The sequence below is a fragment of the Mobula birostris genome, chromosome 20 (assembly GCF_030028105.1).
Source record: "Mobula birostris isolate sMobBir1 chromosome 20, sMobBir1.hap1, whole genome shotgun sequence".
In the NCBI taxonomy this organism is placed as follows: domain Eukaryota; kingdom Metazoa; phylum Chordata; class Chondrichthyes; order Myliobatiformes; family Myliobatidae; genus Mobula; species Mobula birostris.
The window spans coordinates 63,444,561-63,470,328 of NC_092389.1; the positions used below are offsets into that span (position 1 = coordinate 63,444,561).

The window sequence follows — 25,768 nt, forward strand, 5'->3', positions numbered from 1 at the left end:
AACCTCTATCCTAGTGACACAACTGTAGTACCAATATCGCTGAATAGTCATCTCTCGGTCCTGCCCTTCGCTCAGTCGTGTTTCTGTCACGGCGGTAACATCCCAGTCCTCACAGCTATTCCAGGTCGGTTCATCCGCCTGATCTGTTCAACACCGACCATGAAATGTGCTTTGTAAATGAGTATACCCGATATGATTTTTTTTTTTAGATTATGAGAACACTCAGTCCTCTTTTATTGTCATTTAGAAATACATACATAGATTAAGAAATGATATAATGTTTCTCTGGAGTGATCTCACAGAAAACAGGACAGACCAAGACTAACACTAACAGAACCACATAATTATAACATATAGTTACAGCAGTGCAAAGCAATACCATAATTTGATGAAAAAAGTCCATGGGCACAGTAAAAAAAAAGTCTCAAAGTCCCGAGTCGATCGACTCCCTAGTCCCCGATAACAGGAGGCAAAAGGGAGAAACTCCCTGCCATAAACCTCCAGGCACCGTCAACTTGCCGATACTTTGGAAGCAGCCGACCACAGCCGACACTGAGTCCATCCGTCCGAAAACTCCGAGCTTCCGACCAGACTCTCCGATACAGCCTCCCGAGCGCCATCCTCTGCCGACGCCTTCGACCTCACCCCGGCTGCTGAAACACGCAAAGCCGAGGATTTCGGGGCCTTCAGCTCCGGAGATTCCGGTTACCACACAGTAGCAGCGGCAGCGAAGCGGGCATTTCAGAAGTTTTCCAGATGTTCCTCCGTACGCTCACGTCTGTCTCCATCAAATCAGAATTGTGCACCGTCCCCTACTTGACAGATAACAGGCATCATCACCGAAGTGGCCGCGCGCGCTGCTGTGGCGCTGCCATCCTCTCCCCCTTCCGGGAGGATTTATATTAATCTTTTCGGTACAACAGAGACAAAACACTTCAGAAGGATATTGATACTCTGCAACGGCAATATTGGAATTAACTCTCAGATTATAACATAGTCCTCGCCTTTATATTTCGCAAGTATGTGGATAACCCCACGCTCTAGTTTATTAACCCTGTACCATAGCCAGAACAACCAGATCTACAAATCCCTCTCATCGTCTCCATTACTAATCCACTCAGTTGGCCTCTGCAACCTTTTCAATGCAAACTCATCCTCAAACGTCCCTGCACTATCTCCAGTACAATCATATCCCACATTCCCTCTGAACTCTCTCAAATACAATCACACTCAATCCCCTCTGCACTCTCTCAAATACAATCACTGCCAATCCCTTCTGAACTGTGTCAAATACAATCACAGACAATCCCCTCTGCACTCTCTCAAATACAATAACTGCAAATCCCCTCTGAACTCTCTGAAATACAATCACAGACAATCCCCTCTGCTCTATCTCAAATACAATCACAGACAATCCCCTCTGCACTCTCTCAAATACAATCATAGACAATCACCTTTGCATTCTTTGAAATACAGACACACCTCAATACCTTCGGCACCCTCCAATATAATCACATCCAAAATCCCGTCAACAACCTCTCTACAATACTGACACTCCCGATATGATACCCTCTGCACTTTGTCCTGGACAATTACATTCCAATTCTTTCTCCAACTTCTCCAGTACAATCACATCCCCATCCATTCTACCCTCTCCCATAGAACCACTTCATTAATGCCCTCGTTATCGTCTGCAGTGCAATCACACCCACAATCCCCTCGGCGTCCTCTCCAACGTAATCTCACGCTCAGTCCCCTTTTGCGCTTTGTGCAATACAATCACATCCCAAACACCTCTGCATCCACTCCATTACAACAACACCCTATCTCTTCCATACCCTCTCCAATATTATCACATCCCAATAACCTGAGCATGCTCTTCAATTAAATTACTCTCCTAATCACCTCTGCCCTCTCTCCAATGTAGTCACACCCGCAATCCTCTCTGCATTCTCTCCAAAACAAGGGGTGATTGATAAGTTCGTGGCCTATGGTAGAAGGCGTCCATTTTAGAAAATCTAGCACATTTATTTTTTTTTTTCCTACAGTTACACACTTATTCCAGCGGTCGTGCAGCGTACGGATCCCTTCTTTGTAGAAGTCGGCGTCGTGGACCTCCAGAAGTGGTCCACGGCAGGGGTGATTGATAAGATGGTGGCCTATGGTAGAAGAAGACGTTATTAACTTCCTTTCTGCATTTTTACTCATAGAGTTGAACTGCAGGTGCATGTAAGGCGAGCTGCACCTTAGGCCACGAACCTGTCCATCAGCCCTGCTGCGGACCACTCGTGCAAAGAAGAGACCCGTGTGCTGCACGACAGCAGGACTATGTGAGTACATGTAGGAGGGGACTATGTTAAACACAAATGTGCTTGGTTTCCTAAAATTTACTCCTTCTACCTTAGACCACAGACTTATCAATCACAACCCCAGTATCCTCTGGACCCTAACCCATACAACGACAACCAAATTCCCCTCGGCACCTTCTGCAACATAATCACGCACTCAATGCGCTCTACACTGTTTACCATGCAACAACACCCCAATCGCCTCTGTACTTTGTCCTATGCAATTACATTCCAATATCCCTATGTACTCTCTGCTGTACAATCACAAACAATCCCTCATGCACCGTCGCCAGTACAATCACAAACCCCATCCCTTCTGGAACTTAACTGATAAAACCACACTCCTAATACCCCCGTCTCTACTTTCTGCGAAGGCTGAGAAAAGTCCATCTCCCACCCCCGACCCTCACCACATTCTACAGAGGTTGTATTGAGAGCATCCTGAGCAGCTGCATCACTGCCTGGTTCCGAAATTGCACCATCTCTGGTCGGAGGACCCTGCAACGGATAGAGATGTCAGCTGAGAAGATCATCGGGGTCTCTCTTCCCACCATTAGAGACATTTACACCACACGCTGCATCCGTAAAGCAAACAGCATTATGAAGGACCCCATGCACCCCTCATACGAGCTCTTCTCCCTTCTGCCTTCTGGCAAAAGGCACCGAAATATTCGGGGTCTCACGACCAGACCATGTAACAGCTTCCCCGAACTCAACAAACTTCTCAATACCCAGAGCCTGGACTGAAACCAACCTACTGCCCTCTACTATGCATATAGTCTTGTTTATTATTTATTGTAATGTCTGCACTGTTTTGTGCACTTTATGCAGTCCTGGGTAGATCTGTAGTCTAGTGTAGTTTTGTGTTTTTTTTATGTAGTTCAGTGTAATTTTTGTATTGTTCATGTAGCAACATTGTCCTGAAAAACTTTGTTTCGTTTGTACCGTGTACTGTACCAGCAGTTATGGTCTCAATGACAATAAAACGTGACTTGACTTGACTTGATGTTCTTCAGTATAATCACACGCCTGATCCCCTCTGCACTGTGTACAAGACAATCGCATCCCAATCACTTTGTCCTATACAATCACATTCCAATTCCCTCTGCACCTTCTCCAGTACAATCACACCCGAAACCATTCTGCAGCCTCTCCCATACAACCACATCCCTAATCCCCACTGCATCCTCTCCAAGTTCCTTTAATTAATTAAAGTAACTTAGGAGTAGGTAATGGTGGCAGCAATTAGGACAATCGAGTGCTCCGTATGCAGTATGTGGGAAGTCAGTGACAGCACAAATGTCCCTGATGACTACACCTGTAAAAGGTGCACCCAGCTGCAGCTCTTGACAAACCGAATTAGGGAATTGGAACTGGGGCTGGATGAACTTCGGGTCATTCGTGAGGCAGGGGAAGAAATAGACTGGATTTTAAGGGAGATAGTCACCCCTAAAAGTCATGAGGCATGAAGCTGGGTGACTGTCAGGAAAGGGAAGAGGAGTAGACAGAATGAGCAGAGCACCCCTGTGACCGTTCCCATCAATAATAAGTATACAGTTTGGATACTGTTGGTGGGGACGACCCACCAGGGGCATGTAGTGGTCACGTCTCTGGCACCGAGACTGGACCCTCAGCTCAGAAAGGAAGGAGGGAAAAGAGGAGAGCAGTAGTAATAGGGGATTCCATAGTTAGGGGGACAGATAAGCGGTTCTGTGGGAGAGATCGAGAATCCCGGATGTTCTGTTGCCTCCCTGGTGCCAGGGTCCGCGATATTTCGTATCGCGATCTCAGTACCCTCAGGAGGGAGGGTGAGCAGCCAAATGTCGTGGTCCATGTAGTGAGCAATGACGTGGATAGGCAGGAGGATGAGGTCTTGCAAAGAGAGTACAGTATAGGGAGCTAGGTGCAAAGTTGAAGGTTAGGACCTCCAGGGTTGCAAACTCATGATTGCTACCCGTGCCACGTGCTAGTGAGGTTAGAAATAGAAAGATAATGCAGCTAAATACGTGGCTAAGGAGATGGTGCAGGAGGGAGAGCTTCATGTTTGCAGACAATTGGGCTTTGTTCTAGGGATGGTGGGACCTGTTACGACGGGACGGTTTGCACCTGAACTGGAGGGGGCCGAACATCCTTGCGGGTAGGTTTGCTAGTTCTGCTCAGAGGGGTTTAAACTAGATTTGTAGGGGAAGGGTGTTGGAGCAGATAGTGTTAGAGCAGATAGTGAGGTGGAGGAGGATAAAGGTCATGCGAGGACTGCATATATAGACAGTATTCAAAGGTTTGTACGTGATAGAAGTGCTCTCAGGTGCATCTATTTTAATGTAAGGAGTATTGTAGGTAAAATAGATTAGTTTAGGGTGTGGATTGACACGTGGGATTACGACATTATTGCCATTAGTGAGACATGGTCGCAAGAGGGGCAGGACTAATAGCTTAATGCTCCGGGGTTCCGTTGTTTCAGAGGTGACAGAGGGGGAGGGATGAAAGGGGGAGGAGTGGCATTACTAGTCAGGGAGAATATCACAGCTGTGCGTATACAGGACAGCCCGGAGGGCTTGTCTACAGAGGCCATATGGGTGGAGCTGAGGAACGGGAAAAATGTGACCACACTAATAGGGTTGTATTATAGACCGCCCAATAGTCAGAGAGAATTGGAGGAGCAAATCTGTAGAGAGATAGCAGACCGATGTAAGAAACAGAAGGTTGTAATAGTAGGGGATTTTAACTTTCCACATATTGACTGGGATTCCCATACTGTGAAAGGGTTAGATGGCGTGGTGTTTGTCAAATGTGTTCAGGAAAGTTTTCTAAATCAATATATAGAGTTACCAACGAGAGAGGATGCAATACTTGATCTCCTATTAGGGAACTAGACAGGTCAGAAGTATGTGTAGGCAAAAATTTTGGGTCTAGTGACCATAATGTCATTAGTTTCAAGTTAATTATGGATAAGGATAAGCCTGGTTCACGAGTTAAGGTTCTAAACTGGAAAGGGGCTAAATTTGAGGAGTTGAGAACAGATCTAGGAAGAGTGGATTGGGAAAAAGCTGTTTTATGGCAAGGATGTGTTTAGTATTTATTCTAGGCATTCAAAGGCGAAATTTTGGGATTGCAGAGTTTGCATGTTCCTGCCAGGATTAAAGACAAAGTTAACAGACATAGGGAATCTTAGTTTTCAAGGGATGTTGTCGATCTGGTTAAGTAAAAGAGAGAGGTATATAGCAGGTATTGGCAACAAGGAACAGATGAGGTACTTGCAGAATATAGAAAATGTAAGAAAATACTAAAGAGGGAGATCAGAAATGCAAAAAGGAGACATGAGGTTGCTCTGGCAGATAATGTGAAGGTAAACTCTAAAGGTTTCTACAAGTACATTAAGAGTAGAAGGATAGTAAGGGACAAAATCTGTCCCCTTAGTGGCCGTCTATGTGTGGAGCCTCACGAGACGGGAGAGATCTTAAACATTTTCTTTTGCATTAGTATTTACTCTGGAAACTGGCATAGTGTAGGTGGAAGGACGGGAAACAAGCAGCAGTGTAATAAAACATTTAGAGATTTTTAAGAGAAGGAGGTGTTTTCTGCCTTACGGCGAATAAAGGTAGATAAATCCCTGGGGCCTGATATTTCCTCGGACCTTGAGAGAGATTAGTGTAGAAATTGCAGGGGCCCTGGCAGAAATATTTAAGATGTCCTCAGCCACGGGTATGGTGCCGAAGGTTTGGAGGGTAGCTCATGTTGTTCCGTTGTTTAAAAGAGGCTCCAAAAGTAAAGCAGGTAATTACAGGCCAGTGAGCCTGACATCGGTAGCAGGTAAATTACTGGAAGGTGTTCTGAGAGATCGGATATACAAGTATTTGAACAGCCAAGATCCGATTAACTATAGTCAGCTGGCTGTATGCGTGGTAGATTGTGTTTAACGATTCTTGCAGAGTTTCCCGAGGAGGTTACCAAGAAGGTAGATGAAGGAAAGGCTATGGATGATGTCTACGTGGACTTTACTAAGGCTTTTGACAAGGTCTCACATGGGAGGTTAGATCAGAATGTTCAGACACTAGGTATCCATGGAGAGGTTGTAAACTGGATTCAAAATTGGCTGTGTGGGAGAAGACAGAGAGTGGTAGTGGATGATTGCTTCTCAGACTGGAGGCCTGTGACTAGTGGTGTGCCTCAGGGATCTGTGCTGGGACCATTGTTGTTTGTTGTCTATATCAATGATCTAGATAATAATGTGATAAATTTGGATCAGCAAGTTTGCTGATGACACTAAGATTGGAGGTTTTGGACAGCGAGCAAGGCTTTCAAAGGTTGCAGAGGGATCTGGACCAACTGGAAAAATGGGCCAGAAAATGGCAGATGGAATTTAATGCAGACAAGTGTGAGGTGTTGCATTTTGGAAGGACAATCAAGGTTGGACATACAAAGTAAATGGTAGGGCACTGAGGAGTGCGGAGGAACAAAGGGATCTGGGAGTTCAGATACATAATTCCCTGAAAGTCGTTTCACACGTAGACAGGGTTGTAAAGAAGGCTTTTGGCATCCTGGCATTCACAAATCAAAGTTCTGAGTATAGGAGTTGGGATCTTATGGTAAGGTTGTATAAGACATTGGTGAGGCCAAATTTAGAGTATTGTGTGCAGTTCTGATCACCTAACTACAGTAAGATTGAAAGAGTGCAGAGAGGATTTACTAGGATGTTGCCGTGTCTTCAGGAGTTGAGTTACAGGGAAAGATTGAACCGGTTAGGACCTTATTCCTTGGAGCGTGGAAGAATGAGGGGAGATTTGATAGAGGTTTACAAAATGATGAGGGGTAAAGATAGATAAATGCGAGAAGGCTCTTTCCACTTAGATAAGGAGAGATACCTACGAGAGGACATGGCTTTAAGGTGAAAGGGGAAAGGTTTAGGGGGAACATTAGGAGGAACTTCTTCACTCAGAGCGTGCTGTGAGTGTGGAACGAGCTGCCATCTGACGTGGTAAAGGAGGGCTCACTCTTAAGTTTTAAGAATAAATTGGATAGATACATGGGTGGGAGAGGTCTAGAGTGTCATGGACTGGGTGCAGGTCAATGGTACTAGCGGAATAAAGTTTCAGCACAGACTAGAAGGGCCGAATGGCCTGTTTTCTGAGCTGTAGTGTTCTATGGTCCTATGGTTCTAATGTGTAGGTGTACCCCTGATTTGGGGTTAGATTATATTATTAGATTATGAGGACACGCAGTCCTCTTTTACTGTCATCGAGTAATGCATTCATTAAGAAATGATACATTGTTCCTCCATAATGACATCACAGAAACACAAGACAAACCGACTGAAAAGGTGACAAAAACCACATAATTATAACATATAGCTACAGCAGTGCAACGCAATACCGTAATTTAATGAAGAACAGACCATGGGCATGGTTAAAAAAACAGTCTCATAGTCTCTCGAAAGTCCCATCATCTCTCGCAGACGGTAGAAGGAAGACAAAAAACTCTTCCTGCCATGAGCTTCCAGCGCCGCAAACTTGCCGATGCAGCATCCTGGAAGCACCCGACCACAGCCGACTCTTGAGTCCGTCCGAAAACTCCGAGCTTCCGACCAGCCCTCCGACACCGAGCACCGAAACCCATCTCTGCCGAGCGCTTCGACCCCGGCCCCGGCAACAGGCAATAGGCAAAGCCAAGGATTTGGGGCCTTCACCTCCGGAGATTCTCGATCGCACAGTAGCAGCGGCAACGAAGCAGGCATTTCAGAAGTTTCTCCAGGTATTCATCCGTGCTTCTTCACGTCTGTCTCCATCAAATCAGGATTGTGCACGGCCCCTAGTTAACACATACGATATCATTCGGAGCGGCCGCGGGCGCTGCGTCGCGCCACCATCTTCTCCTACAACCCACCCCCCCCCACCCCCAGGATTTGGGGATGTGCGAATATTTCGGAGTTTGCCAGCGAATGTGTGAGTACACAGGTATTTTGGGGGTGTCAGTTGCTTTGGGGTGCACACTCATTTGAAAGTTGAATGAGGGTTTTCCGGTGAGCAGAGATTTATGGGTGTACACTGATTTGCAGATATATGGAGAGTTGGGTGTGTTGACGGATTCGGGGGTGAACAATGACTTTGAGGAGCTGTTGGATTTGGAGGTGTTTCGAATCTCCAGGTTGTTTCGTTTATAGTTAAACGCGATACGAACTTTACCATCTGTACTTTTTAAAATGGAAGCAGCCATTCTGTGAACTGTTTGAAATGATTCTTTTGCTGGGATAGGCTAATGTGCATGTGGGAGAATCAGTGGGTTCGGATGCGCAAAGGATTCGGGGGTGCAGACGGATTTGAGAATATGCGCTCATTTAGGAGTGTTTTGGAGAATATGGGGGATGTACATGGATTTGGGAATGTGGACAGGAATGGGTGTTTGCCAGCTAATGTTGGGGGTGCATGCGGATTGGGGGCAAACATTAACTCAGAGATGCACACGGATTTCGGAGCACATTTGAGTGTGTGGAGAGATTTGGGAATGCCGGCGGATTTCAGGGTGCATACGGATTTTGGGGGTTCGGTGGTTTTGGAGCGTACATTCGGGGTGTGTATGTATTTCAGGGTTCTGAGGATTTGGAGGTGTGACGACTATCAGACTTGTTTTGTTTAGAGATAATACTAATAAATGCATTTTGAAAGTTGAAGTTTGTTCTTGCTATTTTCTAAGATGGAGACGGCCGTTTTGTGAACTATTTGAAATGATTTTGCTCTGAGGTGATCCAATATGCAAGTGTGTCTGCTGATTTGGAGCTCTGACGAATCTCAAGGTTGTTTCATTTGTACATAGATTAATAATGAATGCAATTTGAATTTTGACCTCTGTTCTTGATTTTTATGGTTCAGGCAGCCATTTTGTGAAGTGTTTGAAACGAGAGGTCGGGAGCATGTGCAGTTTACGGAGACAGAGGGGAAGGGACTGAACCGAGGGGATAAATTGAACTGGATGTCTATGGATACGTGTAGAGGCAGGCCGGGTCAGGCAGAAACAATGGGTTGATCCACACAGAGACACGGAAACACGCTACACAGAACGGCAGTTCCTTATCCGCCTCTCCAGCTCTCCGCAGTGTTCCTTAACACACAGGTGGTGATATGATTAAAACAGACTCAACCCCCTACTAGACTGCTGAGCTTTATGGCCATGTATTAGGGTTAAGGGTGGGTCCTGGTGAGCACGGAAATGTTCTGACTGTGACTGAGTCACTGACGATGTTGGAGGGTTTTGTGGATATGAAAGTGTTTATGCATCATCACAAACAGATCCCTTCCTTAGAGTCCCCCAAGCACAAATTATTCCACGCGTTTATAGTCTCAAGGTGAATAGTAACAGTAGGTGATTCAATACAATTTCACAAGCTATTAATACATAATTTACTTCAATATTCTGTGTCTCTCAAATGGCTCTATTACAGTACATACCTACTGTGGAAGCACATTTAATTGATAAGGCATCGCGGAAGGTTCAGTCACATTTTGGCACAAACTAATGCACACGAATAGTACAAACATTATATCAGTTAATTCTTTAATCGCAATCTGTCACCACAGAGATTGCACCTGCCTGACGAAATTGGTTTGTAAATAATTTAAAAACAGTTATTTTTAACTCTGTTGAAATGTGTTCCTGAGGAGTCGCTAAGTGGTATTAAAAACCCCAGGTATGTGCTGGCTTAACATTTCATTCCGAGAGATCGCCTGTAGCACAGGGAGACAAATCACTGGACAGAGAAAACGTCTGCAATGTTGAATAGTTACTACAGTGTGCAGAAAATATTGTACGTGTCCATTGCCGTCATTGGAGCTCCTGGTGAGTGAGCAGAACAATTCATGTTTGGTATTTCTGTGCGTTAACCCATGTGAATCTGTTTATGATCATTTGACAAGCTTCTAACTTGATGATAATTATACAAATATCCGTCAGAGATATTGATCCTGTCAGTTCAACACTCTGACATTTCATATTTAATGACAAGCGGAACTAAACTCCTGTCTGTCATCTAACTCACGGGATCGACTCGGACGTTGCTCTTGCCTTCAATGCCACCTTATCCGGAGTTGTGTCGGTGTGGGGACAGGAAGCTCTCCCGTAAGCTGTGACTGGGATGGGTTTACATTGTGAAGTTCACTGTTTCTGAGTTATTGATCAGAGAGAACCCCTGGTCCTGTATTTCATGTCTCCCTGTGGAGTCTGTCACAGTCGGATCTCACTGCCTGTCGGTCAATAATTGGGTCTGATCACCTGAACCACTGTCCACGGATCTGCTGACGATAGTTATCGAATTGAACTGCGCTGCGGAATTAATCCATTAACGGAGCCACTCAGTCTCAGGTTACTAAGTTGTTCCTGCTTTCCCTCTGAGACGCGTCGTAAACTGGGGCACCGCTTCGTCCTGTAGAACAGTCTCGGCACAACACCAAAGCTTGTTCAATTCCATGTTTGCTGCCTGACCTACTGAGCCCTCCAGTATTTTGTCTGTGTTGCTCCCCTGTGTCTCCCTTCTCGGCCCCATCAGATACTGAGTTTCCGGAGACCTGGTCAGTCACGGTTAAATCAGTGAAACCGGCCCCGTCAGCGACTGGAATCGGGATCAGCACCGATCGTTGTTGTTCATGCAGATCGATTTTATCCCCGACGATTCTGCACACATTGTCTTATCTCCGCACTGAAGAAGGCAGGTCAGAGACAGTGTGACCCGTGTCTGATGTTAGATTAGCAGCCGTTCACAGACTCCAGCACTCCTGACCTTTAGCTGAAACCCTATTCCTTGAGGAACGTGTTCAGTAATGCTCAGTGTCTCTCTCTCCCTCCCCCGTCCCCGTCTTTCACCCCCTCTCCCGCCCCTCCCGCCTCCCCCACACACAGTGAATTTAGTGGCGATTGTGATCCTGCCCCGGGGAAAGTGCGGCCTCTCTACCTGCACCACTCGCTACCTGGTGGCCATGGCAGCGGCCGATCTACTGACCATCGTCACCGAGGTCATTTTGTCTCAAATCAATGAGTATTACTTCCCGATGAATTTTCTGGACATCACGCCTGTGTGCAGTGTTATCGATGTACTGAAGTGCACAGCCACAGACTGTTCTGTCTGGTTCACCGTCACTTTCACCTTTGATCGGTTTGTCGCCATTTGCTGCCAGAAACTGAAAACAAAATATTGCACCGGGAAAACTGCGGCTGTGGTTCTGACAACAACCGGCGTACTGTCTTGTCTGAAAAAACATCCCCCGGTTCTTCACACGGGAACCCAGCATGATAATCGACAATATACCTTGGTTCTGTGTACTCATGGACAGGTATTTCGCTGACCCCGGCTGGGTAGTATATGACTGGCTTGATACAGTTTTAAATCCATTCCTTCCTTTCACAGTGATCCTGCTGCTCAACGCTCTGACCGTCAGGCACATTTTAGTGGCCAGTCGGGTCCGTAAGGGGCTGAAGGGTCAGAGCAAGGGGGAGAACCGCAGTGACCCGGAGATGGAGAGCAGGAGGAGGTCTGTGGTTTTACTCTTCACCCTCTCCGGCAGCTTCATCCTCCTGTGGATGACACTGGTTGTAAATGTCATGTATTATCAGGTCTTAGGGAAAAGATTCAATTTCAATGATTCTGAATGGATCTTTAACTACGTCGGGATTTTGCTGAGTGATTTCAACTGCTGCACAAACACATTTATTTACGCGGTGACTCGGTCAAAATTCAGGGAGCAGATAATTAGTGCGGTGAAATATTCTGTCCCCTCCGTGCTTCAATTCATGAATAAAACCGCGTCCTGAGCACAAGACGGAGGTGGCCACAATTTCTGCAGTCGGGACGCCAGCTCCTCATATTCACTGCCTGATCTCCGAGTTGTTATTCCGGGACTGACTGTCCCATCGTCTGGCAAGTCTGGAACATTAGGATAGTCTGTTTCTGGGGAGGGTCAAAACACTGTCCTGGACTCGTCAGATATCAGTCAACGAACTACACTGGAATGCCACCAACTGATTGGTCTATGGATATGCCCATCTATCCCCAATCCCGCCCACCAACCTCACAGTCCGACTTTACCACAAGACAGCGGGAGTTCTAGTCTTATGCTGGTTGGCTAATCCAATGTCAAACACACCAGTTTCCGCCTAGCTTTTAAATGATTGTCTAACATGAATGAATGGGGCGGGCTTTGGATACATGTCGGTTGACGCTCCGACTTAATGCGCATTCCCGCCACTAACTGGACTGGAATATGGTGCAGAGAAATGGGAAATAAAACCCTCGTACTTATTTTTTTTCTAATGAAAGCTAAATTACCCCCCCCAAAAAAAAATCCTATAGATTGTACAAAATGAAATCCAATAGAGTGAATCGAGTTAAACTCATTCCCACAACTAAAATGAAAGATATCCACCCTCAACGATTGTAATTAAATCTGCATTTGATTTCCATCTACTTGATCAGCTTCACCCTGAAACAGTGTGTGTTGAAATGCTTCATAATGACAAAATCTACACAGCCCAGTATGAAGTTTTCAAACACAACGTAGGGAATAATTCTTTATAGTATGGCCAATTCAGGTCGTATCACTATAATTCCTTCCCTTCTTGTTTGTAGCCACTTCTCCCATGAACCCAACACTGTTCGATATCTGTAAAGGTGCCTCCCCTTGTGCCCAGTGTCCCACTAGATTTCCCATAAACCCCTCATTCTTAACCCTGCAAACCCTGAAACAGGTTCTGATTTGCAACGTGGAAGGTCTTTATCCACAGTCGAACTCTTAACAGCTTTTGTGACTAAACAGTCAACCCGCTCATTCCCTTCAGTACCTCCATGTGTGGAGACCCCTCAGAAGAAAATGTATAATCCAATACTTTGCGTATGAAATAATGTTTGATGAGTTTCCAACAGTAACTCTGACCGACTGCTAGTGTCCAGCTAGTCCCAGACTGACCGATCCGTTTTAAAATTCATCAAAACCGAAAACAACATCTGAACAAATTACAACTTTACATGGACGAATTTCCTCCAAACACTGTAGGTCTAGAATGATGGCCACATATTCTGCAGTTTTTACACATAAATGGTCGGTAAGCTGTTTCTTTATCGTTACCTTTAATCCGGGCACAACAAACACCATCATCCCCAGTTAAATTGCCTTTTGATTCCTCTGCAACAATGGTTAACATATCAAAATAATTGTCTTTAATATTTTGATGAACCAGCAGATCCTCAGGCATAACAGAGTCCTTGTACTTTATTAAAATGTGAGACCTAAAATCAAGTAGTCACAGACAGAACAAAGTGGCGTTTCAGAGAACGTGACAGTGCGGTATATTGCATAATCCAACAATCCCATCTTCCCAGCCTGATTAGGTCCCAGCCACCTAAACAGGAAAACACTTTGCGTATAATGTTCCCAATAGTCCTCGAACACAACTTTAACCGGAAGATCATTTCTCTGCCTCCTCAAATTAATCCTATGCTAGCATAACTGCAATATCTGCAATTCTGATAACAGTTCTGCCATTTCAGCCAGTAAAACCGAAACAGGAGACGACCTTACTGCACCACCATACAATCTTAAAGCCTGTTTTTCTGTCACATTCAAGTAGTTTAGAGTTGAAAATGAAGCTGATCTATAAGCCCCACAGCCATAATAAAGAACAGATCTAATGAAACCAATTTAATTCCCTGGTTCATATCTTCACTGTTATACTGTATGTATTTCATTCAGCAGTTCGGTAAGAGCAGTCTGTTTTGCTTTCAGCCTGTCTGGCTTATTGCTGAAGATAAGGGATGTTGAGGAATGTGTGGCATCCAATTAGGATGGGAGAACTTTGGGGACGTTTTCCTTTCTGTTGAACACTGAGGTCGGGCCTGGGGCTTTTTTCGGGGGGAGATGGAGAAAGAAGACGCTGGATAGAACAGGTCGTAGGATTTGACCCAGTGTGGGACCGGGATTCGACGAAGCCAGGGGCCGAGATCGATTTATAATCAGTGAATATGGTGAAACTTTGAGCTCCAACTTGTGTACATTTCTATTTGTTTTTCTTTACTAACCCTTTAGTTAAGTTCAGATTCATAAATATACTTCCTTTAATCGTATGCAGGGTACTGTCCGTCATTTCGTGGCACTAATTTGTGACGGGTAGCAAATTACACACATCCACACAAACTGGGGTCCGGGGCTGGAAGCCATCTCGGTCTCGCGAGTCTGGCGCTACTTATTCTAGTCCAGTGTCTTCCCCGGACTTTCGCAGCCGACGAAACCAGAGTGTTTCATCGTCGGGGTCTCGTCGGGGATCGATTTCGTTGGATGTTGTGTGATAGCCCTGAGCATTGATCCAGTGGGTTGTGTGTTTAAGTCTGTGCTAAACTACTGTCCGGTAAAATGATTACGGTGTGAGGCTGTGGATGCTGCAGGGGTTGATCACTGGTGCGAATCCACACGGTTACCGGTACCGAATATGTGAGTATTGACTGGGGGAAACATTCGTACCCGGACGAGTTGTTAATTCGAACTTTAAACACCGTTAGAGCAGCAGAGCCTCGCTATCAAAAGCCGAGAATGTTCTCAGGAGCGAGGCCCACACTCGAGGGGGAAGAGAAGTATCGGACTCGGGCAGAGCGGACCGCTCAGATGCTGGGTGAGTGGCAGTGCCGTGATGACGTAGAAAGACAGCGATTGGTTGAAAGTTTGAGGGGGCCGGCTGCTGACGTGGTGAGATCTGTAAACACACTGAGCCCGTTAGCCACTTCTACGCGCTACATTTAAGCGCTATAGAAAATGTGTTTGGCACAACGGGAAGCCCGATGGAACTTAGGAACTTAGAAAATGTTTCAGGATAAGGGAGAGAAACTTTCTGTCTATATTTTTCGACTTGAGATACAGCTGGGTTGCTTGTGGCGCAGACGGACCATTCAAAACAGCGGAGGTGAATCAGTTAAGATAGGCTCAAATAGCGAGAGGCGCACAGTCACAGGACACAAACGCTAGTGGTCTCCGGCTCTCTGGTAAGTCGCTCCCCACTCCGTTGCTTGTTGAGCTGATCAGAGAAGTCAGAGAGGAGGATAATGCTTCGGAGCCATGGTGGTGTTGGGGTGGAGCTGTACCGTCCTCGGTCGTAGTCCCCTGCGCTGAAGTGACCATTGATAGCCTACCCCGGGGAGGGGTAAGGGACCACATGGCAGAGTTGAGAATTCAGATGTCCCAGTTGTCATCTGTGGGTGCGCTCCCCCCCCCCCCAAACGATAGAGCTGATAGCGAGGCTGACCACCTTAAGGGACGGACTATGCAGAGCGCTGCTGGTGGCCGGAGTCCCCCGAGGACAGCGGCCGGTATTTTCTGTTTTAACTGTGGTGGAGGGACACTTCAGGCGGGAGTATCAATGACGGGAAACCTCGAAGAGAGTGAGCCCCCAGGTACCTAAGCGAGAGAGAGGCGTCGGGAAACTTAGAAGAGACCTAGTGAGGGAATAGTGTGGCGTCTCGGGGGAACGCGTTCCCAGAAATATATCAAGGAACACCCTGAGGCAAAAATAAACTAGTCCTGAAGGCTTAGTGGGGTCCAGCTCCAGTGAATCTTTACGGCTAGAGGGTATTTACGCTCGACCCACACCTGACACAGGCTCGGAGGTCACCTTGCTGTATTTGACGCATTTACCATCAACGCCACTCAGTGCACTAGAGATCTGGGGGCTTAGTGAGGGGTGATTATTTGTCATTGAAGTTGGAGTTCTCGGAGACAGATGTGGGAGCGGCTGAGGTCCTTGCACATTACCGCTAGTTTGTCCGGACCTGTTCATCAGGGCGACTTTCAATTCTTGTGGGGACAAACACTCCTATTGTGCGGAGGCTAATGCAAGGCTGCACGGAGAGAGCTTTGAGAAAACATTGTCAATTTACCAGGGGTTTCGAACTGCGTGGCCGCTCTGGGCCGGGTAATGAGCTTAGACGAGAGACTGTGTGGTTCATCCGGTCAAAAACAATCGTGTGACGGCCTGGGTAAGTAGCGAGAGTGATGGGAAACCCCTAATTCCCAGAATGCCTGAGGCCGAGGCCCTCTTGGTGGATGCTCCGGAAGACCACGAAGAGAAGTCAGGCTGACCTGCTGGGGTGCTGGTGAGACCTGAACTGCAGAAGCCCTCGGTTCCACAGGTGAACAGGATGGCAGTGACTGTCAGGGACACAATGAAGAGGAAGGTCACCTTCAAGCGGGGGATGACCCGGCGCACCTCTTCTCGGTAACGGGAATGTCTACTGCCCCTGCGAGACGAGCCAGGGAGAAACTCTGTTCGAAAGGAGGGAAAGGTGAATGCTGAGTCATTCACCTTTGGGAATCCCCGGTACCTGTGGGTTGGAAGAGGAAGCTGATACAGAAGATGTTGAAACTGGAAGGTATCTTTTCTACTGGTGAGTTCGATGTGGGTTGTTCCACGAACACTCGCCACACTCTCCGGGTGACCCAGATCACCCTCATTGAGATAAACGTCGCGGCGACTGGCCCCTGCAGAGGTGGAAGACGTTCGGCAGCATTTGTGAAATCTGAAGGAAGCTCGGATCATCTGCAACCCTCAAGTTCGTGAACGTCTAGGGGAAAACAACTTCTGGCCCCGCCAAAGTGAGAAATCATCGGCAAGTTCGTGAACGCCTAGGGGAAAACAACTTCTGGCCCCGCCAAAGTGAGAAATCACGTTTGCGTGGATGCCGTGTAATGTACCGCCCAGTCACAAACCCCCAACGCAAAATATCAGACAGTGCATCCTATGCAATTACATGGTTGTACTTTATGAATCTTAATCTGAATATAGGGTTAGTAATAAAAGTCAAAGAGAGCCCGTTTCAAGGAAAAGTCAAAAGTACACGTTGCAGCTCATTCAGTCCCCATTCTTCCACCATCGCTGACCGTCGGGCTCTCAGATCGCAGTCCACCCCGTCCGGTAATCTACCAGCTCTCTCCACACGCGTCTTCCCTCTTCGTCTCTCCTCGACCAAAAAAAACCGGGAAAAATCTCCGTCCAGATTCCCAAGACAGAGCAACAATCTCCTGATTGGCTAACATGCATACCAGAGTCCTGTTATCTCCAGCCATAACCCAAACATTGCTGCTACGGAGAAACCATTACCTCAGCAGTGAACATACACAGAACAGCCATTTCATTCGGCTTAGCAGTGAAACATTACAGAGAAGACATTACATTAGCAGTGAATTCTTAAAGCGCGATAAACTGTCCCCCCACCGAATTTATTCCTGTCCTCATGACGTTGAAATAATTCGCCAACCCTTCCTGCAAAACACAAAGCCCAAGCCAGGTGCAAAAGGCAGTGGCATAGCTCCTTAAACGGTAGAGATCACGCGCTGTTCCCCTGACGCAACATTGGCCAACCTATCCGGTGGTCTCCTAATTCTCTGAGACATCCGTACCACCTCACTTAACTCTTCAGGCTCAGACACTACTGGTGATACTTCTGGTCCACCTGGTGAGTCCTCCCTCGACCTATCTATCACTCGTGTCCCTCTGCAACTCGGAGCCCACTGTCACGTGTCCAGGCCCTGCTTCCTCTCCTTCAGGGTCCCGCTGTAACCCAGGCTGCCCACAGATATCAACCTCTCCCCCCACCCCGCCCGTCACCCCACTTAACCTGACACAGTGGGAGCAGGGCCAGGAGTCTCTGCCTCAATGAATGGGGAGTTCGCGAAAGGCAGCATATGCCACACATTCAGATCCTCATCCCTCGAAACAGTATCCCTCTCATGGGTGCCCCCCCCCGCCCCCCAGCCTCTCCCGCTGTGGGCCCTGCAGTCGCCCCGCGTTTTCGCAGAGTCCTCTTACTAGGTGTATCCTCCAAGTCGGGCTCTGGGTCAACCCGCACCTCTTGTCCCAGGGGCAGCAGGTGGTTCCGATGGAGAATCTTGACGGGCCCCTTCCCCTCCTCTGGTCTCACCCGGAAAACTTGTAGGTTTGGCATCTGACTCTCCACCACATAGGGTGTGGCCACCCAGCGGTCAGCCAACTTGTGCTTATGAAGACTCTGTCTGCCGGCAGGAGTTGGGAGAACTTCACTTTTTGATCATACCTCCTCTTATTTCCTCAATACTGCTTGGCAGCCGCGACCCCGGCTAATTCATAAGCCCTTTTCAGCTCTCTCCTATAATCAGACACATACTTCAGAAAAGTCTTCGGTGATAATTCATCCTCGTCAGTCCCAAAACAAAGGTCAATGAGCAACGTCGCCTCAGGCCCAAACATCAGATAATATGGCGAGTACTCAGTAACTTCATTTCGTGTACAGTTGTAACAATGAACCAGATGCTCAATATGTTGACTCCACCTGCTCTTCTTGCTGACCTCCAGGGTACCGAGCATGTCAAACAAGATCAGGTTAAACCCCTCAGGCTGGGGATCGCCCTGCGAATGATAGGGCGTGGGCCTCGACTTCTCAACTCCAAGCATGCGCAGTGACTCATAGATGAGTCTGCGCTCGAAGTACCATCCCTGGTCACTATGTATCCGCCTGGGAAGGCCATCATGAACGAAATACTTCTCCCATAACACTTTTGCCACCGTAGTCGCCCTCTGGTCCTCGGTAGGAAAAGTCTGAGCATATCTGGTGTAGTGGTCAGTGATGACTAAGACATTCGCCGTGTTGCTGGCATCGGGTTCTATGGACAGGAACTCCACACACACCAGGTCCAGGGGCCCTGCACTCTGTAAGTGGGACAAAGGAGCTGCCCGCGTAGGCAGTGTCTTCCGGCGTATGCAGCGAATGCACGACTTGCAGTATTCTTCAACCTCCGACTTCATTCGGGGCAGGCAAAACCGGTCGCTGAGCAATCCATCGGTCTTCTTCACCCCCAGATATTCAGAATCATCATGAAGTGACTTCAAAGCAATCCTCCGATACTTCTCGGACAGAACCAGCTGGCAACGCCGGGTCGGACCGGTCATGACGTGACCCGGGATAAGATCTGGCTCTTCAACTGCAGTCGAGGCCACTCTTTCAGTAATGGAGGCACCGAAGCTTGTTTTCTCTTCTCTGTCTGAGCCGTGTCTCAATTTTCTACCGCGGACCAGATAGTGCCACTGCCCGGGTCATCCCGCTGAGCAGCCGCCACTTCCCCAGAACTCAATTCCGGCAGCAGTGAGGTCACAGTGAACCTGGGGAATGACGTCATCGGAAGCCGCCCATTGATCCGTTGCTCGATCCGGCCGCTCCTTTTCCTCTGCCTTCACGGTGATGGCAAACTGACACAGGGCCGTCACCCCAGGGGCAGGAGCGCTCTCTCCCCCTCCTCGTCCCTGTCCAGTCCCTCATGTACCTGTCACCCCAGGGGCAGGAGCGCTGTCCCCCTCCTCGTCCCTGTCCAGTCCCTCATGCACCTGTCACCCCAGGGGCAGGAGCGCTCTCCCACTCCTCGTCCCTGTCCAGTCCTCATGTGTCGGGACAAAGCATCCGCATCAATGTTCCGGCTCCCCGGCCGGTGCTTCAGGCTGAAATCATCCACCTCTGTCCAAAAGTCTCTGACGGGTTTAGATATTCTCCACCCTCCTGTCCCTCCTCCCCTCCCTTTCTTCCCCAGGGGAGGGTAACCACACAGAAGCTGATTCAAGGGGTGACTCACTTTGGCGTGGCCCGTCAGGAATCTCCGATAATAACCACAGAACCCCAGGAACGAGCGCAGGGCGCTCACAGTCAGGGGCCTTGGCCAAGTGATCACGCTTCTTAGCCGGGTCTGTAGCTACTCCATCAGGAATCTCCGATAATAACCACAGAACCCTGGGGCCTTGGTCAGGTGGACACCGCTTCTATCTTAGCCGGGTCGCAGCTACTCCATTTGTGAGATTATGTGTCCGACTTAGATAACAGACAGGGAAAGTTTTAACCCTGCAGCTTTCAGGCAGCCGAGCACCTTCAGTAGCCTCGCTTCGTGTTCTTCCAAGGTGGATCCAAATACTGTGAGGTCATCCAAATTCATGAACACCTCAAGCAAGTTCATATACCCAACCGTCTTCTCCATGACCCGCTGGAAGTTCGTAGGGGTTCCCGATATGCCCTGGGGCATCCTTTCGAACTGGAAGAATACCAGGGGACATATAAGTGCCATCTTCTATTTGTCGGCCTCACTCATGCGGATCTGGTACTATCCACTCCGCAAATCCAGCACACTAAACCACTTCGCACCACTCAGAGAGGCCAGCGTGTCTTCGAGCCTCGGGACCGTATACTGGTCAGGGACGGTGCGCCTGTGCAGAGTCCTATAGTCCACACACATGCGTACCTTCCCGTTCTTCTTCCAGGCCACGACTATTGGGGACGCACAGGGGCTTTGGGACTCAGTGATGATCCCAGCTTCCTTCAACTTACACAAATGCTACCGCACGTCTTCCATGTCTACTACTCGCCGCGATCTCTCTCTAAACGGGGTGTCCTCGGTCACCCGGATAATGTGACGCGTGCTCTTGGAACAACCCACATCAAACTCGACAATGGAAAATACGCCTTCCAATTTCAACAACTTCTCTACCAGCCTCCACTTCCAACCCGGCGGCACCGGGGAGTCCCCGAAGTTGAATGACTCAGCGGTCAACTTCCCCCGCTTTTCCAATAGTTTCTCCCCGGCGTGCCTCACGGGGGCGCTAAACATTACCGTCACCGGGAACAAATGCGCCAGGGGCACCCCCCGCTTTAAGGTGACCTCCCTCTTCGTAATGTTCCTGACGATTACTGCCATTCTGCTCGGCTGTACAACTGAGGGCTTCTGCAATTCGGGCATCACCAGTAGCCCAGCCGGAAATCCCCACTCCCCCTCGTGGTCTTCCGGAGCGTCCACTAAGAGGGTTTCTCCCTCAGGCATTCCGGGAAATATGGTGGGTCTCCATCACTCTCGCTACCTCCCCGGGCCATACCACCATTGGTTTCGACTGGGTGAACCACACGGTCCCTCGTTTAAATTTGGTATCCAGCCCAATGCTGCCACGCACTTCCTCAAGATCATCTTGATACACTGGGAGCACGGACAGGGTCCCCAAAAATCTCTCACCCGCCTTCTCCTTACAGGCCCCCATGAGCCTCCTCACCAGAGGGATGTTGGTCCCCACCAGAATTGAAACGCAGCTTTTCTTAACAGGGAAACCAGCACCTCTATATCAAGACCCTCAGACACTCTCACATCGGCCTCCGAGAACTCCAGTTTCACTGACAAGTAACCGTCGTATGGATAATCACCAGCACTGAGACCCCAAATCTCCAGTGCACTGAATGGTGTCAAGGGTAAATGCTTCAGATACCGGTTGTAAAACGAATGGTACAGTAACGTGACCTGCGATCCCGTGTCGAATATGGCTTTAGCGTAAATACTCTCTATCCGCAGCGACACACTGGAGTGTGGTCCCACTAAGCCTTCAGGAATAGGGTCTTTTACTTTCGGGAGTACCTTGGTACATTGCTGGGAACGTGTTCCCCCAGAGACACCAGGCCGTCCCCTCACTGGGTCCCCTCTAGGTTTCCCCAACGACTCTCCTTGCTGAGGTACCCGGGGGCTCACTCTCCTTCTGGCGTGACACCTGCTGCCAGCAGCCCTCCGCACTGTTCATCCCCTTGGGGAATCTGCAGCGCCCCCCCCCGCCCACAACAGCCCCAACATATGGGGGGGGGGGGAGTCACACCCGCTGATAACAACCGACGTATCTCCGATCTGAACTCTGCCACAATCTCTTCTACCACTCCCCGGGGTAGGCTATCTGTGGTCACTTCACCGCAGGGGACACTACCGAGGACTGTACCCTGCTGACTGAGTCCTCCCGTGCTTCCGCCGCGTTCTCCTCTTCCCGTACCTCTCTGATCAGCTTAACAAAAGATGGAGGGGACGCGTCTTACGAGACTGTCAGAGACCCCACACAATCGGGTCATGGCTATCTGGTCCATTCTTAACCGATCCACCTCAGCCGCCTGAATGACCCCTCTGTGCCGCAAGCAATTTAGCTGCCTCTCTAGCCGTAAAATAAAAGCAGAAACCTTCTCCCACTTCTCCTGACGTATGCTTTGAAACGCCACCAGGAGCTCCACTGGGCTTCCAGTCGGATCAAAGTCATTGCCCAGTGCTTGTTGATAACTGACAGCTGTCGCTACGGGATAATGTAACCTGACAGCTCTCTCGTCAACGGCCCGCCCATTCAAACTTTCAACCAATCACTGTCACTTTTCATCATCCGAGCACTGCCACTCATCTAACAACTGAGAGGTCCGTTCCGCCCACGTCTCATACTCCTCCTCCCCTTTAGGTGTGGGTGTTATTCCAGAGAATAGGTGGAGCCTGCCATAACTGGGACTTGGAATCTGAATTTTCCATTTATTCGCCAGAGAAGTAAGGGCGGCTACTACCTCAGAATTCTCATTCTTCACCAGGGGACGTGGACTAATTAGACCTTCCAACTCCGACCACTCTTTCCCCTCACTCCTCAGAAATGATAGAACCCTGTCTTTGAAATCTCCGCCGCCAGCTACCTCAGCGCTGGTCTGCATGAGAACAAGAGCTGCATCCGCCATTTTATCAAGGCTCCGCTCACAATCGCAACTTCAACAGAACTTAACAGTGGAATTAACAATTCATCCGGAGTACAAATATCTGCCCCACTGGTTCATTTCTCAGGGTAATTACACAGCATCCAACAGAATCAATCCCGAACGTAGCCCCCACAATTGTAAATCTCGCTTTGCCTAGCGGCTTAATCTAGGGGGTGATAACCCCCTGCCCGGCCAAACTGAAGAAATCTCGTTTGGATGGATGCTGCCCGATGTGTCCCCTGTTACAAATTAGTGCCCAGAAATAAGAAACAGAACACACTTTGCGATTAAATGATTAAGCTTTATAACTCTTACTTTGACTGTATGGTTAGTAGAGAAACAAAATTGAAAAAAGGGTGCGATCTTATTAAACAGTCTGTGCGCAAAAGTGGAGCTCACTGATAGGCCGATCGGTCCCCATCGGTCTCCTCCGATCATCACTGCCCTTCGGACCCGCGCTCCGAGTCCACCCTGTCTGGCAGTCTGGCAAATCTCTCCATTCGCGTCTTCTCTCTCCATCTCTCTCTCTGACAAAATCAACCGCTCCCAGATTCACGAAACAGAGCAACAAAATCCTGATTGGCTGACATGCATCCCACTGTCCTGTTATCGCCAGCCATAACACGAACATTGCTGCTACAGAGAAACTGTTACTTCAGCAGTGAACATTACAAAGAAGCCATTACATTAGCAGTGAAACCTTACAGCGCGTTACACATAACAGAAGCATCTGGCTTCCCTTGGGCTGTATTCCCTGGAGTTCAGGAGAATGGGGGCTGGGGTCATGAGGGGAATCTCACTGAAACATTCTGAATTTTAAAAGCTCTGAACAGATTAGATATGCAAAAGTTATTTCCCATGGTAGGTGAATCTAGGACAAGAGAGCACAACTTCAGGATCGAAGGACATCCATTTAGAAAAGAGATGAGGAGTACTTACTTTAGTCAGAGGGTGGTAAATTTGTGGAATTTGTTGCCACATGCAATTGTGGAGGCCAAGTCATTGGGTGCATTTAAGACAGAGAGAGATGGTTTCTTGATTAGCCAGGGCATCAAAGGGTATGGGGAGAAGGCAGGGGAGTGGGGATGACTGGAGAATTGGATCAGTCCATGACTGAATGGCGGAGCAGCCTCGAAAGGCCAAATGGCCGACTTCTGCTCCTATATCTTATAGTCTTAATTGAGTTGACTGAGTGAATCCTTTCCCACATTCAGAACAGGAGAGTGGCATCCCCCAGTGTGAATTTGCTGATGTATTTTAAACTCAGAATGCCGAGTGAATTCCTTCCCACAATCTGAGCAGGTGAACGGTTTCTCCCCAGTGTGAATTCGGTAGTGGCTTACAAGTTTGGATGATTGAGTGAATCCCTTCCCACATTCAGAGCAGCTGAAAGGTTTCTCCCCAGTGTGAACTCGCTGATGCACCTTCAGTCGAGATGACCAAGTGAATCCCTTCCCACATTCAGAGCAGGCGAATGGCCATTCCCCAGTGTGAAGTCGCTGATGTTCCTTCAGTTGAGCGGAATGGGTGAATCTCTTCCCACATTCTGAGCAGATGAATGGTTTCTCCCCAGTGTGGTCTAACTGGTGTGTCAGTAGTCGAGAACGCCGAGTGAATCCTTTCCCACAGTCTGAGCAGGTGAATGGCCTCTCCACAGTGTGAACAAACTGATGATCTTTCAGCTGAGCTGCATTGGTGAATCCCTTCCCACATTCTGAGCAGAGGAATGGTTTCACTCCAGAGTGGATTTGCTGGTGTCTCAAGAGCTGAGATGACCGAGCAAATACCTTTCCACATTCAGAGCAAGTGAACGGCTTCTCCCCAGTGTGAATTCGCTGATGCTCCTTCAGTACAGATGACCGAGCAAATACCTTTCCACATTTAGAGCAAGTGAATGGCCTCTCCCCAGTGTGAACTCGCTGGTGTGTCAGTAGGTCAGATGACTGAAGGAATCTCTTCCCACAGTCTGAGCAGGTGAATGGTCTCTCCCCAGTGTGAACTAACTGATGTTGTAGCAGGTGATTTGACTGAATGAATCTTTTCCCACAGTCTGAGCAGGTGAATGGCTTCTCCCCAGTGTGAACTCGCTGGTGGGTCTGTAGGTTGGACGATTGAGCGAATCCCTTCCCACAATCTGAGCAGGTGAATGGCTTCTCCCCGGTGTGAACTCGCTGGTGTCTCTGTAGTTTGGAGGAGTGAGTGAAGCCCTTCCCACAGTCTGAGCAGGTGAACGGCATCTTTTCTGTGTGAATTCACTGGTGTTCATTCAGTTGAGATGATTGAGTGAACCCTTTCCCACATTCAGAGCAGGTGAATGGCTTCTCCCCGGTGTGAACTCACTGGTGTCACTGTGTTGTGGTTGAGTGTGTGAATGCCTTCCCACCGTCCGAGCAGGTCAATGTCCTTTCACTGGTGAATTTTCTGATATACCTTTAGCATCAATAACAGAATGTGCTTCCCACAGTCAGAACAGGTGGAGCATCTCACTATGGTGTGAACTTGCTGATGTATCTTCAGACTGGATGACTGAGTAGTTCCCCTCCCTCACACAGAGCGGGTGAATGGCCTCTCCCCACTGTGAACTCACTGGCGTGTCTGCGGGTAGCCTGTGAGTGAATCTCTTCCCACACTGAGAGAAGGAGAATGATATCTCACTACGATCAATTCTCTGGCAATTCAGAAAGTCAGACGTTTGAATGCCTTGTACAATCAATGCAGTTGAGAACTGATCTCCAGTGAACAAATGCTGGTGTGTTCTCAGCTCCCGGTTCCAGTGAATTACACAGAGTTAAAACAGAAAACTTCATTTCAGAGACAGAATACATTTACCAGCTGGGATGAGATACTTCTTCATCTCCAAGAA

At 48.3% G+C, this 25,768-nt stretch overlaps 1 protein-coding gene and 1 pseudogene across 1 annotated transcript in view; one reads left to right on the forward strand and one right to left on the reverse strand.

The window, feature by feature from the left end:
- Positions 1-25,515, reverse strand: part of LOC140185039 (uncharacterized) — a 113,136-nt gene extending 87,621 nt beyond the window's left edge. The window contains exons 1-5 of the mRNA XM_072238260.1: positions 24,084-25,515; positions 19,964-20,080; positions 19,413-19,564; positions 18,673-18,855; positions 16,448-16,689 (exon numbers count right to left, since the gene is read on the reverse strand). Coding sequence (XP_072094361.1) covers positions 16,448-16,689; positions 18,673-18,855; positions 19,413-19,564; positions 19,964-20,080; positions 24,084-25,142 — 1,753 coding nt within the window. The 5' untranslated portion in view covers positions 25,143-25,515. The remainder of the gene's footprint in view (positions 1-16,447; positions 16,690-18,672; positions 18,856-19,412; positions 19,565-19,963; positions 20,081-24,083) is intronic.
- LOC140185349 (probable G-protein coupled receptor 139) lies at positions 11,309-12,140 on the forward strand (annotated as a pseudogene).
- Positions 25,516-25,768: the final 253 nt, after the last annotated feature.